The 14,173-nt window shown below is 39.3% G+C and overlaps 2 protein-coding genes across 3 annotated transcripts in view; one reads left to right on the forward strand and one right to left on the reverse strand.

The window, feature by feature from the left end:
* Positions 1–10,716, forward strand: part of cobll1b (cordon-bleu WH2 repeat protein-like 1b) — a 30,522-nt gene extending 19,806 nt beyond the window's left edge. The window contains exons 4-14 of one of the 2 annotated variants that reach the window (XM_074695533.1): positions 2,411–2,615; positions 3,131–3,356; positions 3,437–3,478; positions 3,567–3,661; positions 3,827–4,045; positions 4,124–4,253; positions 6,088–6,310; positions 6,407–6,495; positions 7,890–9,253; positions 10,016–10,165; positions 10,252–10,716. In XM_074695533.1, coding sequence (XP_074551634.1) covers positions 2,411–2,615; positions 3,131–3,356; positions 3,437–3,478; positions 3,567–3,661; positions 3,827–4,045; positions 4,124–4,253; positions 6,088–6,310; positions 6,407–6,495; positions 7,890–9,253; positions 10,016–10,129 — 2,707 coding nt within the window. In that variant the 3' untranslated portion in view covers positions 10,130–10,165; positions 10,252–10,716. The remainder of the gene's footprint in view (positions 1–2,410; positions 2,616–3,130; positions 3,357–3,436; positions 3,479–3,566; positions 3,662–3,826; positions 4,046–4,123; positions 4,254–6,087; positions 6,311–6,406; positions 6,496–7,889; positions 9,254–10,015; positions 10,166–10,251) is intronic. The other variant, XM_074695534.1, reaches the window with a different exon arrangement.
* The window catches only part of scn1laa (sodium channel, voltage-gated, type I-like, alpha), a 215,081-nt gene that overhangs the window by 54,790 nt on the left and 146,118 nt on the right, over positions 1–14,173 (reverse strand). The window lies entirely within an intron of this gene.

Raw genomic sequence — 14,173 nt, forward strand, 5'->3', positions numbered from 1 at the left:
CTGTACTTGAAGCCCCTGCCCCTTCCAATATGGCCGCAGTAGCCGATCTGCTTCAAAATTCCGTTTCACAAACAGACGGGTGAGATCGGGGAGACTAAGCCCATTAATAATACAGTCTATGGTCAGACCAAGTGATAAACTGTGTGAAGGATAAGATTTATTTTGTTTAGAAAATCTAATTGGACATTTGTAGAACAAAGTCATCAAAGACTACTTTGTTCACCTGGGGGCCCTAAAATCAACATTGCCTAAAAAATGTTCACAGGAGCTTTAAAAACCCTACTTTTACACCACAAATCTGCCTTTAACATTGTGCCAAAGGTTGTTGATTATATTAATTTCTGACATATGCAGATACACACGGTACTTCCTGTTTGTGTGGTGACATCACGTTATGAGACACTAAATTTGCACATACGGCAGGGGCTAGGTCATGCTCTCAGATTAAGTCTGTGATTTCAGCAGCATATCATGAGACTGATGTCAGATTTCAGTAAATCATCAGATGAAGTTCAATTCCATTAAGATTGAGTCAGATAGGTGGAGCAGCTAAATGTTTGACAAATACAACCAAACTGATTGCATTACGTCACTTGTCTTCTCTTATCTCATGCTCTGAGTGGAGCTGATTGAACTTTTCGTGATGCGTAGATTATCTCTGAGCTGAAGGCACCAATGCATGAAGGACAAATACAAATCTTAAAGCTCAGAAACTGAAACATCTAATCAGATCAGCATGTGTCAACACTCCCACATGTCAATGGTTTTTAGAGCAAGGTCCTGTCAGTCCTTTTGTGTTTCTGTTCCCTCACAAATCTCTAACTTTCCTTAGACAGAGTTTATTCAAGATATCATTATCGTCCTCTCAATGCTCACTGTTTACAAACAGTCCTTTGCACCTTGGCCTCTTGAGAAATTGCTCAGACCGATCTGTTATGAAAGAATTAAGCCGGGAATTCTTCGACGTCTTTTCTCCCTCTAAACCTGTTTAAAGTGCGTGAACAACAAGGTTAACTCTTTATTCTGAGGGTTAAGTGTATGGGATAATATTAAAACTGTGTGATCCGTGTCATGAAAGCTCCATGTTGCTTCTGTTGCTCCTGCAAATTTTCTTTACTTTGTCTGCAAAACCTCTTCACATCAACACTTTAACTTTGAATCAATAAACACACCAAAACATCAAATCCAATGTTTTTCTCTGCAGTCACTGGTCAGTTCACCTCAAATGTGTCTGTGTAGTCACACACAAAATCCATTTGTGGGAAAGTGTGGATGTTAATAAAAATTCTTTGAGAATAACTGCTTTAGCTTGTCGATTATACTCGGCTGTCATATGCTCGTGGTAAAGTCTCATTAATCATTAAATTAAAAAGAACATCATTAATCAATTTTCAAGGTTACTTCCAGTTCTTTCACATAAAAATCATCAAATCAGAAGTACTTTTTCTTCTCTTTGGAGGATTGCAGTGCTCTATTTTTGCTGTTTTATTAGTACTTAACCAGCTTTCATCATACTTTTATGCTTAGAAGATCAAATCTCTTTATCTTATTATCCTAATTATTATTATTAGGGATGTTTGATACCACTTTTTTCAGACCGATACTAGAACAAGTACTCCCTCTTAAGTACTCACTGATACCGAGTACCGATACTACTAGTACTTTTGATGCTAATTAACAGTGACAGCTCATTTTGAACAAAGACAGCACAGTCACTCTGACATTAAGTCCAAAATAAAACACAAATAACTCTCTCTGAGTTTACGCCTTCTGATAAGTATTACAAGAAAATGTTGAAAGTGCACAATAAAAACAACAACTGTCAGAGTTTAAGTAGTTTCTAAAATAAACTTGGGGAAAATAAAACAGTTTAACTGTTAACTCTCCCTAGTTCATTCATGTTGTCAGAACAGAACCTGACGCACAATTCCTGTGGTGTTAAACTGCAGCAATGTAACACCAACTACTGGTGAAGAAGACTTGCTCAACGCAAGATTCACTTGCCTTAAGTATCGGCTGCTGGTATCAGCAGCCTTCACGAGTACAGATACCTTGAAAAACAGCCGGTATGGGTCCGATACAGATATCAGATATCTGGTATTGGTACTCGCTCATCCCTAATTATTATTTTATTGTTTTTTTATTCTATTAACACTCTTAACATTGTCTTTTTTACACCTGCTGCCCTGTTCCTGCTTAGCTTTTATCTTGGTGGTCATGCTCTCATTTTATACGGCATGGTTCTTGTATTGCCTGGGTTCATATGGGGCAAAGCTTGTGTTCCATGTTTGATGCTTGTGTTTGATTTTAAGTTCTGGCTGTCAAAGCACTTTGTAAATTTCTGTTTTTAAAAAGTGCTTTACAAATAAAGTTATTATTATTATCAAATTATTTCTTCTGTGTCTTTCAGCAAACCTCTCATGGATCTGTTAGTGACGCTTTGTGCAAAGTATCACCTGAACCCATCGAGCCACACCTTAGAGCTGGTCACCACCAACAGGAAGAAGACTAAACTCAAGCCCAATGCTCTCATAGGAACTTTAGACGCAGAGAAGATCCTGCTTAAGCCTAAAGGCGAGGATAAAAATAAGAGGACGACACCTCAGATGCCTGAGGTACATCAAACATCATGAAGTACACTGGAAAAAACTGAAGTCTTCTCAAGTGTTTTTGTCTTATTTTCAGTAGGAAATCTCTTTTTAGACTTGATATGGACCACATTCACCTGACCAGTCCAGAAAAGTGTCTTATTTCAAGTCATTTAAAGACAAAAATGGAGTCTGAATTGCTTGTAAAAAGGAAAAAAAAATTGCCAATGGAACAAGAGAAAAGTTACTTGTATTAAGACATTATTCTAAATTTAAGCAAATTTTCTTGTAACTTTTCTCTTGTTCCATTGAAAAACTTTTTTTTTTGTCTTTAAATAAATAACTTGAAACAAGATAATTTCTGGACCAACAAGTTGAATGTGGCTTATATCAAGTGTAATAAAACATTTTTTTCTCAAAATGAGACAAAAACACTCGATAAGATTTCAGTTTTGGTCCAGTGTATAATAAATGTCCCCGATTTCTACTCGTGTAGAGTGAACAGAGTTCTGTATTTGAGTGAAACATTGTGTTTTCCACAGGCGACAGTTCGGATGGTGATTAACTACAAAATGACCCAGAAAACAATCCTGCGAGTCAGCCCTCGAGTCCCTCTGTCGGAACATTTGCCAGCTATTTGTGAGAAATGTGAATTTGATGTTGAGAGTACAGTGCTGCTGAGAGATGTCCACTCACTGGCTCCTCTGGACATGTCCCACTCTCTAAACGATTATGCAATCAGGGAGGTTTATGCAAGAGACACAAAAGGTAAGAACAAAACATTGAGCAGATTTCAGTGTATGACCCATGCAGTGTGTTGGTGTAATTCTCCTGTTATCCCTCCACAGGACCTGCTTCTCCTGTGTATCCATCCTCTCCAACTCGGACAGGTGCTTTAGTTTGGAAAAGAGATATTGATATCAACTGAGCTGTCGAATTCTGGTTCTGACTTCTTGGATGTTTGTGGGGTTTTTTTAGGAACAGTCACACCTGGAAAAAACAAAAATCAGAAAGAAGAAGAAAATAAAGGCCTCTTTAGTTTATTTCGAAGAAGCAAGAAGAAATCGTACCAGGTAACGCTGTGTTTCGATGATCTGATTATGTGGAAGTATTGAAAAGTAGCTTTCAATGTTCAGAGGGAGGTTTGTTTACTTTGGTTTGCCATTGGCTGACGTACACTGTGTTGATTTGGGAGCAGGCCTCTTATCATGTTCTGATTGGATGTTTGCACTTTAAAGGCCACCACAGTCAGCGCCCCATCTTCCCCTGTGCTCGTGAGCAAGCCCCGACCTCTAAGCATGGCATTACCGAGCTCCACTTCCATACACAGTGACGTGCCAAAGAAGAGACGCGCACCTCAACCGCCAATCCTCACTTCTCAGAAGAGCTGCCCGGCAGAAGTCAGTGCCCGACGGAGACTTTACTCAGAGCCCAACACCAAACTGGACTATGACCAGGTGAGCGGACTTTAATCTGACGTGAACAGGATGACAGGTGGGATGACTATCTAACCTAAATGAACACTGTGCACTCAGATGTCAGGCATAAGTCGAGGGTCGTCAGCAGAGTCTTCATTAAAGAGAACGAAACGGAAAGCTCCTCCACCCCCTACATCCCCGAGTGCTATCACCCAAGAAAAAGTTCCTGTGGATGAAAACATGTCAGGTATGTCATCACATTTACAGACCTTGAGTCATTTCTGCATTAAAATGGTAAAATAACACACCCACTGATATTTCCACCTTAAAGACAGGCAGGTCTGTATAAACTTTAGAGTTGGTGTCATTTCATTTATTAAACTGTTGTGCCCCCTAGTGGTCATTTATGTGCATTGGCTTATTTTTAACACCAGACTATAGGAGTATGAGAAGTTACTTTTTGAGCTAAATGCTTGCTGAGCATGAACAATATTTATCTGGAGCAGCATATTCTGCTCTACTTTACATTTATGCTTAACTGCTTCTACTTATTTAGCATATCACTTCTAGAGCTCCTTCTTCCTGCACTTCATCCATTTGTTCTCCTTCTTTGTCTCATTAACATACAACAAGCATGGTTTGGAGCGATTTGCATCTTTGTCTTCAATGCATGGACAATTAAATCAGAAAACAGGCCTTCTTTCATAGCGCACATTGCTGTTGAATCAATCAATTGATTAGACTTCATTTAAGCAGAAATTTCATTGAAATCAACATCAAAATACAAAGTGCTTTACATAAACAAACTTAATAAACAATATCAAATTTGACTTACTCCATGCCACAATTTAAGCAGATGATCAAAAATAAAAGCTGGGAAATGCTATCATGACATTTTATTGAGGAAAAACCAGAGGTAAAAAATAAAATAAATAAATAAATAAATAAAAGTCAAAATACCAAAGAAGAAAACAAAACAATGATAAATAAGATCATAAAATAATAAAAGATTAATTAAATACAAGATGATCAGATGAACACAAAAATCTAGTCAATAAAATAGTTATATCATAAAACATAAAAATAAACTTAAGTTAATGAAAAAATAAATAAAATGGAATTAAAACAATAGATGAATTCCAAAAGTATTTTAGAAGCTAATATTATGCTTTATGTTCTCAATTCCCTGCTGATTTTTTCCTGACTTGTTTAGTTTCACTTTCCTGTAATTGTGTATTCACATGTGACCCTCACTAAATTGTTCTGCTCTGTAAGGGAAGCTCCACCCGTCCCATATATAGCTAAAATGGAGAATATTTCACCACAGACTAATTTCAGAAGCCCAAAATTACAAGTTTAGACCCTCTTTTAAACACTGTTATATAAACATGACAGTGACGGTTTTTCAGTTTAGTACACTCAGATTTACTTTTAGTTGATGTTTCACAACAACCTTCTTACTCTGGACAACTCAATGTCTGATTTTTTGTTTTCTGCTGCTCCTGCGGTTGACAATTTAAAAATAAACATATCAAGAGACGGATGGAGACATTAGCCGCACTAGATGTTTTTGTTGACTATTCCATAAACTTTAAGATCCAAAAATACAACTCAGTTTCATTTTGTCCCATGCTTCATTAACAAATAGTTCCCTGTGGACTATTTATACTGCTGTATTTGTGTATACACCCCCATTCCCATCCTCCCATTGCTTGATATTTTTTTAAACACTGAGTTCATGGAGTGGGTTCACTTCCTTTTTGTTTCCCCAACAGCCCGGCGCTGCCCTGCAGATACAGAGATTAGAGGCTGAGAGCAGTGACAAGCTGTAGTTTTGTTTAAGTAGCCTTGAAATTCCTCCTGCTCTCTGTTCCCCTGTGATGCATTTCCTTGAAGAGCTAAATTAAGACCTAGAAAAAGACAGGGATGTACCTGATTGTGGGATTCATTCCTAGAAGAACCTTCTTTGATGGCAAAGAAGAAAATGTAACCACAAGTGTGGGGAAAACAGAGTGTAATGTGCTGACTCTTGTGTAAATGTTTGAAATAAAAACAAATAACGACTTTGTTGTGTTTCAAAGGGGCTGCGACTGCAAACACACTGGAGGAGATTATGGAACAAGAAGAGTCCACTGCCTCTGTAAAGTCTGCAACTGCTAGTGAAACCCAGGGAGAGAACAGCAGCCTCAACATGTCTGCTGATGTTTCTTTGCATTCCCCGTCCCCAGACACTGAGATACTGAGCACAACGCCCACTGAGGGCCGTGGGGAAGATCAGACTCATGATCTGTCCTCAGATGGCAAGTACGAACTCTAGTGTGACTCCTCAAACCTCTGGAAATTGATTTTTTTATTTTGTATTTGCAGTACTCTTACTCTCTATTTGCTTTATTTTTACAGTCAACTGCAGAGTACAGTGAAGGACTCTGCAACTCAGGATGATGTGAAGGCTGAAGATGGTGCAGAATCATCAGAAAAAGCAGATACAAGTGGGTTTGCATTTGCAGAAATCTTGCAAAAATAGTCAGTCATGCACAACCTCATACTTAAGCTAACTGTGTTTCCCTTTTAAAGCAGCTGTGAGGGGTTTGAAAGTGATCTTGAAAAATTCTCCCTTCTAGATATATGTCTGAGTGTAATCCACACTTTAAAAGGAGATTATCAGCACCAATATTACTGGTTACATGTTATCTTAAATTTCTACCTCTTAGCTTCCAGTTCGGGTCGACCAGGACCAGATTGATTTACGACACGTCTGGGTCAATATGACAACATCACACCCGCTGACAAAGTTTAGTAGAAAGAGGAGATAAAACACAGAGATCTGTGTTTTTCTCAGCCAAAAAAATTCTGTGATTAATTTTGTAGTGATGGTGGACACTGGAGCCTAACTGTCGGATAGAAAAAGGACAGAAGAGCAGAAGAAAGATAAACAGGAGAGTGATAGAGCACGAGCTAAAGGCTAATTACCCTTTAAGCTGTTTGTGCTAATGTTCATTCCAACCCACAGTCAGCAGTTATTCTGCAGTGGTCTGTTCAAACTTGAGAGTCTATCAATAAAATGAAGAGTGAAGTTACGTTAGCTCTGATTGGTAGACGACTGGCAGGACATAACCAGGATTTACTAACGTTACACATTACAGACATGTCTTAGAGCAGTGGTTCTCAAACTTTTTTCAGTGACCCACTCATAACATGTGTTTTTTTCCACCAAGTACCCCCTAACAAGCACAAATTAGTTTTGGTTGGAAAAAAAAAGTAAAACAGCACTATACTATTAGGGTCTATTGAATAAAGTACTTAGTTTAAGAACTGACACTTATTTGGATTTAAACATCAATTGAATAAATTATGTTAAAGGGATTTTTCTTGGTTGATATTTTTTTGAATATACATTTTTGAATATTGCGCACCCCCTGGAGTGCCCTCGCGCACCCCCATTTGAGAACCACTGTCTTAGAGCACCGGGCTGCTAGCTGCGCTAAATAAAAATGGCTACTAAACTACTTACAAGCTGACAGTGTTCACTTAATGTTGGATATGTCGGAGCACCAGGTTGACGAAGTTGCTATGTGTAGCCGGCTGCTACAACGTTTGCTTGATGTCACGTTTCAAACCGTAGCTCTATGTAACTGTACTGATAAGTCCCTTACCTCAGTGTGTTGTATCTAGTAAAAAGTTGTCTTGAACAAAGAAACTTTGTTTAGATTTGATCTCCATTTAATTCCAAAACAAACACACTAAAAGTAATTTACGACAGTGTGTGTGAGACTCCGGGCCAGAAGGTGGCGAGGGAGTGTAATTAAAACAGATCCTCCTCACAGCATCTTTAATATGAGTTTCTGCACATTTTTCTCACACAAAACCAATCTTCTCTCGACAGGTGAAACTCCAAGTCAGGTTGAAAGTGTAACCCCGCAGCCAGTCCCTGAAGAGTCCAAACCTGATAGTGTTGGAGTTGAATGCAGTCCTGCACCCTGCAGCTCCCCTCCACCTGTGACACAGGATGCAGAAGCTCAGGCATCTGTTCAAGCAAACACTGAAAGCCCCGGGGAGCCGGTTACGAGCTCGGAGAGTCAGGTAGCCGTCAGCACATCACGCCCAGCTGGAGAGGATGCTCAAGTGCAAACAGATTTTACTCCTCTGCCTGTGTCTCCACAACAGCCTGCAGACCAAGTTCCTCCTCCAGCTGAATTGGAAGCATCGGGGAAGAAAGATATGGCCACTTTGACGGAGGAACTGGACCTTAAACCTAACACATCTCTCACCTCAGAGACCTCATCAAGCCAAGACTTGCCACCAAGCGCCCCTGCCACAGTAAAATCTATTTATGCGACAAACTCTGAGCCAAAGCCCAAGCCTTCCAATGAGCTGACCAGGGACTACATCCCCAAAGTGGGGATGACGACATACACTATAGTGCCTCAGAAATCTGTGGAGAAACTTAGATATTTTGAGGTTGCACTGACACTGGAGGCACCTCCCTCTGCTCAAGAAGAAGGGCCTGACATTGGTTCTCTTCAGCTGGAGGAAAACACAGCATCGGAGAAACAGATGGAGGGAAAAAGTGACGTTCCACAGGCAGATTTAACCACTAGTACTACTACGACACATGACACTGTAAATGGGGGTTTACCTGAAACACTTCATTCCCCTCCACCAACCAGTTTACAGAAAGTTGACAGCAAGATCTCATCCCCGTGTGATCTGGCATTTAAAGCAGGTTCACCCACAGAGGTCAAGGAGATTAAAATTCCACCCGCAACTAAACCGAAGCCTGGTTCTTTCCGCTTGGCACAGCACAAAAAAATACCTGGGTATTATGTAACTTCAGCAGCAGAAAAGAGCCTCAGTGCCAGTCCAGAGAGAGCAAAGTTACCTCCCCCTCCTTCCCCACCTCCTGTGCAGAGTCAGGAAGAAATGACGGGGGCCGCGAGTGTCCAACTGAGCCCGAAACAGGAAGACAAGACTGTAGCATCCACGCAAATCACCAGGCAGAGCAGTTTGCCTTGCAGAGAGCCAAGCTCAGGGTTAAGCTTGGAGAAACTCAGGAGCTTTGCAGCCCCTCGACCCTTCACTCCCACAACCCCGTCCCGCTTCGCCCAGGCAGTGTCCTCTGCTGTGAAGAGAAGCCAGTCCTTAATGCACGGGTCAAAATCACCACGCTCACCTGGCTCCTCACCATCTTTCTCCCCAGTAACAAGTCCTTCAGCGATCCCAGAGTTAAAAGGGTTTTCCAAGCTCAAGGTAGGTTCATGAAGCATTAACATTATTTAAATATCTCAATGAAGATCAGAGTGGGAGAGGGCTGTTTTCAACTCATAGGATCACAGTTTTGCTCACTTCATTCCTGCACTAATGCTTGAATAAGTGAACGCACTGAACTGCTGATCAAAGCAAATTTTTCAGTGTTACCTTTTGAGAGTTTTAAAAGTAGGCAAGAGGGTCACACATTCATCCTGTGTTTGAAACTAAAACCACTTTTCTAACTGCTGTGCTGTCTCTTTCTGTTCTGACAGACATAAAAACAATTTCTGTAACAGAGTAACAGAAAACTTTGAAACATTTCCTGCACAAGATTTAAACCTATTCTTCTTTTTTTTTAAAGAGTTAAAGATAAACGTTGGTAAAGACAAAGAGGAAATGTACGACACGGATGTCTAATCTACAAATTTAAGATTTCAATCATTTTCCAGCATTTATTCTTTCTGCAGAAATAAAAAAAAATGTAGGAAAATGAACCACATGATCAAAAGCAAAAAACATAGACAACTGTTAAGTCGATACAATGCAGAGTCTTGTGTTTTACCCCTGAGACAAAGAGCCAGTTCTCAGAATACTGGATTCATTATTGAATTTGTACTTTTTGAACCCTGTGGTGTCAGCAATTTATGTCTTTGCCCACAGCTCTAACAGTTGCCTCACAGTCCCTTGCAGCATTCTTGTTGTGTTGCCTGTTTGAATCCTCAGTGGTTATATCCACAGTCTCTATTTCCCCTCACATCACAGGACGGTGAAAATGCAGAGCTGGATGGTGACAAAGACTCCACTCTGCAGGGAGTAGCAACACCACCATCAGCCTTTAGTGGGATTGTTCAGATGGAAGGAGAAAGCAGCCCATAGCAGTGCCTCAAATCTTCTGACACAATATCATCTACTGTAAGAAAATCATATTCCTCTTAACATGCCATTCAGATCCATCCACATCACATGAATGAAACCTTAATGTTTCTGTTTTCCTCCAGGAGGAGTCTGTCCTGCCTACTCTGAGTTCTCCTGAACTCTTCATCGCACGACGCGGATGCAGAAATAGTCTTAATTTACCTCTCATTGTGGCCGACATCAGTGTACATAAAATGACGTATTTTGATAATAAATAATTACTGTTTGTTTTCTTCTTGTTTGTCATTGTAATATGGCTGACCTGCATATTTTAATGCTTTTCTCTTATTTTGTGTGACGGCTTTCTCGCATTTAATGCATTACTGTTTTAAGTGAACAAGAATGTTAAATAAAAGAATACTGTAAATTATTAGACATATTTTTACAGTGGTAATATTATTCAGAGGATGTATCTAAATAATACTGGATGTGTAGGTTGGACCAGGTCTGACCTATGGTACTTAAATGGTTTTTAGGTTATACAATGAATCGATATTTAAGTCTGAGTTTTGGTTATGTATGCAGAAATACACTGATGGTGCAAATTTCACCTTTATCTCCTGAAGCAGTGTTGTTAAAATAAAACTTTTATCATTTCAGTTGTTTTATTCAAGATTTAATTATGTGTTAATCAATGCTGATAAAGTTGTTATCATGTATAAACTGGCTGACGTGGAGCCCTTACTGTACGGCATCTGTGCTGCATGTGTGAACACTCAGCAAAGTTTTGGGTGGTTTAAACATTTATCTACAAGATATTTTATAAAGTTGAAAGTCTCTTACATTTTTATTGTCAAAAATATAACATTAAGTCCAAAAGTAAGCGAGCGTTTCCTGAATTGAATGGCAAAAAAATGAAGCTAATTTAAACCTACTTTCAAAGTGATGTGAATTTTTAATGTTAGCAAAGATTTAAAAAAATACGAAATATTTTTATATTCAGTTTTACAGCTTTTTTTTTTTTAAATCATTTTATCATTTAACATTGTCATAGCTCAATGTGTCAGGTTGGTACAAAATTTGGTTTTGTACACCTGCATTTACCTTCAGTTTAAGAAATAACATCCCACAAGATCTTTTGGAAGCACTACATTGTAAATGAAAGGATGAGTACTTTTATACTGATCATCATCAGCAAAAATAGTCACAATCACTACAATTTAAAAAAAAAAAAAATGAAAGAAAGAAAATAAATGGGCTAATCAAAAAGGGTTTAGGCTAAAGCATAGTCCATAGATGCTGAAACCTTGATTTTATTTACTTAAGTCAGACAAAGAAAAATAGATTTTGGAAAATATTTTTTAGAACTGTGGGAACATAAGGCCTAATTTTGAAAAAATAAGAATAAAAAATGTGGGAACATAAGGCCTAATTTTGAAATAAATAAAGACATAAAAAATAAAAATGTGGGAACATAAGGCCTAATTTTGAAATAAATAAAATAAAAATGTGGGAACATAAGGCCTAATTTTGAAAAAAATAAAATAAAAATGTGGGAACATAAGGCCTAATTTTGAAAAAAATATTAAAAGTAAAGAACATAGGCATGCCCCCGGTAGAACCTTTTTAATAAATTATTCCTAACAATGTGCCTCTGTACATTCAAGTTAGTGCAACTGTAGTATCCATTAGAATAGGGAGTTATAGGTTGGTTTGTGGAGGAGTAAAAGGGGATTGAGAGATGAGTTTCTGGGGAGTTGTTGGGAGATTTGAGTAGAGTAATACAGCGCAGAATAAGTGGGGAGTTGGAAAGAAGCTTTATGAGGCGTAAGAAGAGAGTCAGATAGTAAAAAGGGAGTTAGGGAGTAGTTCATGGGGAGTCACAGTTGGAGAGTTGAAGAGGGTGGGGAATAATAAAGGAGGTTTGGGGTTGTCATCAAAGCTGGTCTTAAAAGAAACATCCAAATAACAATGATCGATAGAGCCAAACATAAAAGTCACTCTTGGTTTTCTGCCTCCCTCAAACTGACTCCTTTAACTGAATTTACATGGAAGCTCCAGTGGCTGCAATGAGACTCACATGGTCAGAATACACAACGAATGGGCTACAAAAAACCTTTTTGACGGTCATGCATCTGTCCGTACAAAGTGAAAATGCTCAAGTCACATCCAGTCAGACAATGACCAGAATCATACCAAAAGGTTTCAACGCAGCCGCAGTTCCTCCGTCCTCCACTGAGAGGCTCATCCAGCCAAGGAGAGGAGAGGAGAGGAGAGGAGAGCCACACACCCTTGGCCAGCCCTCCTGCAATGAGTCAGTCCTCCTTTTTGGTGGTTTGAGATCACCCTCAGTGGGAGGTAAGGTGGTCATGTGATCCACTAAGCCTTTCTCATACATAGTAGGAATAGAAAGAGGATGTGTATGATGCAGTAAATGTCTTGTGCAGCTTCATCTTAAAAAGCTGGTAGAAGAAAGGAAAATTAAGATGAACCAAAGAGCTGTTTTAGATGTTTTAGAAATGAAAGTAGGAATACTCAGCAGAAGTTTGGGCTTCAGGAGGAAGAATGCTGCTCGACTCTGCTTCACTGTTTTAAAGAACAGTGGACATCTTTTTCCGCTCTGTTCTTCTTTAAAAACTTGCACTCAGCTCTCAGACATGCCAGCGAACTAAGTGAAGGCAGTCTTTGTGTTGTGGCACGGAGAGCAAAGCTGGTATGGTTCAGTGGCAACAACCAGTGCCTCATTAGACCAATTAATCTGTGTCCATAATGTCACTTTTGGTACTTTGCAAAAGTACAATGGGAGCAGAGCTGCTCCTGCAGATGAATACAGAACAGTTCAAACAGGTTGACCCATAATATGTTCATCATTAAGTGATAAAACAAGACGATTCAATTGTTAATTAGCAGATTTAAGGATGGCTGAACTAACTTTATAACAAATAATTCTGTCAGAAAATTATGTCATAAAATAGTGTTATTATTACAAATTAGTACAAAAAAAAAAAAGTAAAAAATAGAAATGAATTTGATAATTTTGGTACACAATTGAGCCAAAATATAACTTTTTCATTCCTACCCAGAAAACTGCATCACTAAGACCCCCAAATAGATGTAGCATTCATCATACACAAATATAATTAGCATTTGCAATGACTGATAAGACTCCATGGGTTATTTTTGGCTCTCATTCTTCACCATGTTTCCTCTGCTTGTATCAGTCAACTGTTGGACCTCAGCTGAACCGTCTGTCTGCCCCCATCTCTTACCACTCTGCTCTCGAAAATCAATCACGAGAAACTCATACTGACACCGCCTGCTTTTTCCCTGGGAAGGTGAAGCAGCTCTAGCACATGGAGGATGAGCAGCTTTGTCTGCTGCCCTGTCTGCCTTCTTATCCTAACAATGCAGTTTAACAAGCATGGAGCCAACTAAGAACAAACATCTATCTGAGGTAAAAAAACAAACAAACAAAAAAAAAAACATTATTTAAACTATTTAACTACCTCATCAAAACACCAGAGCATGTGACTTAACTTATATTTTTTGAACTGGAGCAGGTTTCATCTTTCTGCACGTCCTTGTTGCCCAGCGCATAGTCGTAACAGCCTGAGCACACCTTTCTGCTCAATGACAAAAAAAAAAAAAAGAGTCAGCAAGTGTGCAGCATTCCCGCCCACTTATGGTGCATTCAGGACAACTTGAAAAAACAAGCTCAGACTTGTCAAAATAAATTGAATAGCTGACAAACTGAATTAAAAGTGTAGAGAAGTGCAAGGGGCATAGGGGACATGTACCCCGTGTACCCTGCATCTGCTACGCCCCTGTGATTTAGGCCACTGCACCAGCAAGTCAACCTTTTCTGTTAGTGCAGTGAGGTATTGCTTTAACCCTTTGCTGGTCTGCATCTCCAGTAGCCTGTCCTTCCCTGGTCAGCCTCTGTTACACATTACCTCTCAGAAAGATGTTATCATCTCCACCATCCCCCCACATGGAGCCTGTCACTGACTGACACAGCCCACAACACAACCAATCTGCAGGGCTGGCCACTACTACGTACAACCA

The sequence above is a fragment of the Halichoeres trimaculatus genome, unplaced genomic scaffold (assembly GCF_033239565.1).
Source record: "Halichoeres trimaculatus isolate MK-OKI-2021-1 unplaced genomic scaffold, fHalTri1.1 fHalTri1_scaffold_19, whole genome shotgun sequence".
In the NCBI taxonomy this organism is placed as follows: domain Eukaryota; kingdom Metazoa; phylum Chordata; class Actinopteri; order Labriformes; family Labridae; genus Halichoeres; species Halichoeres trimaculatus.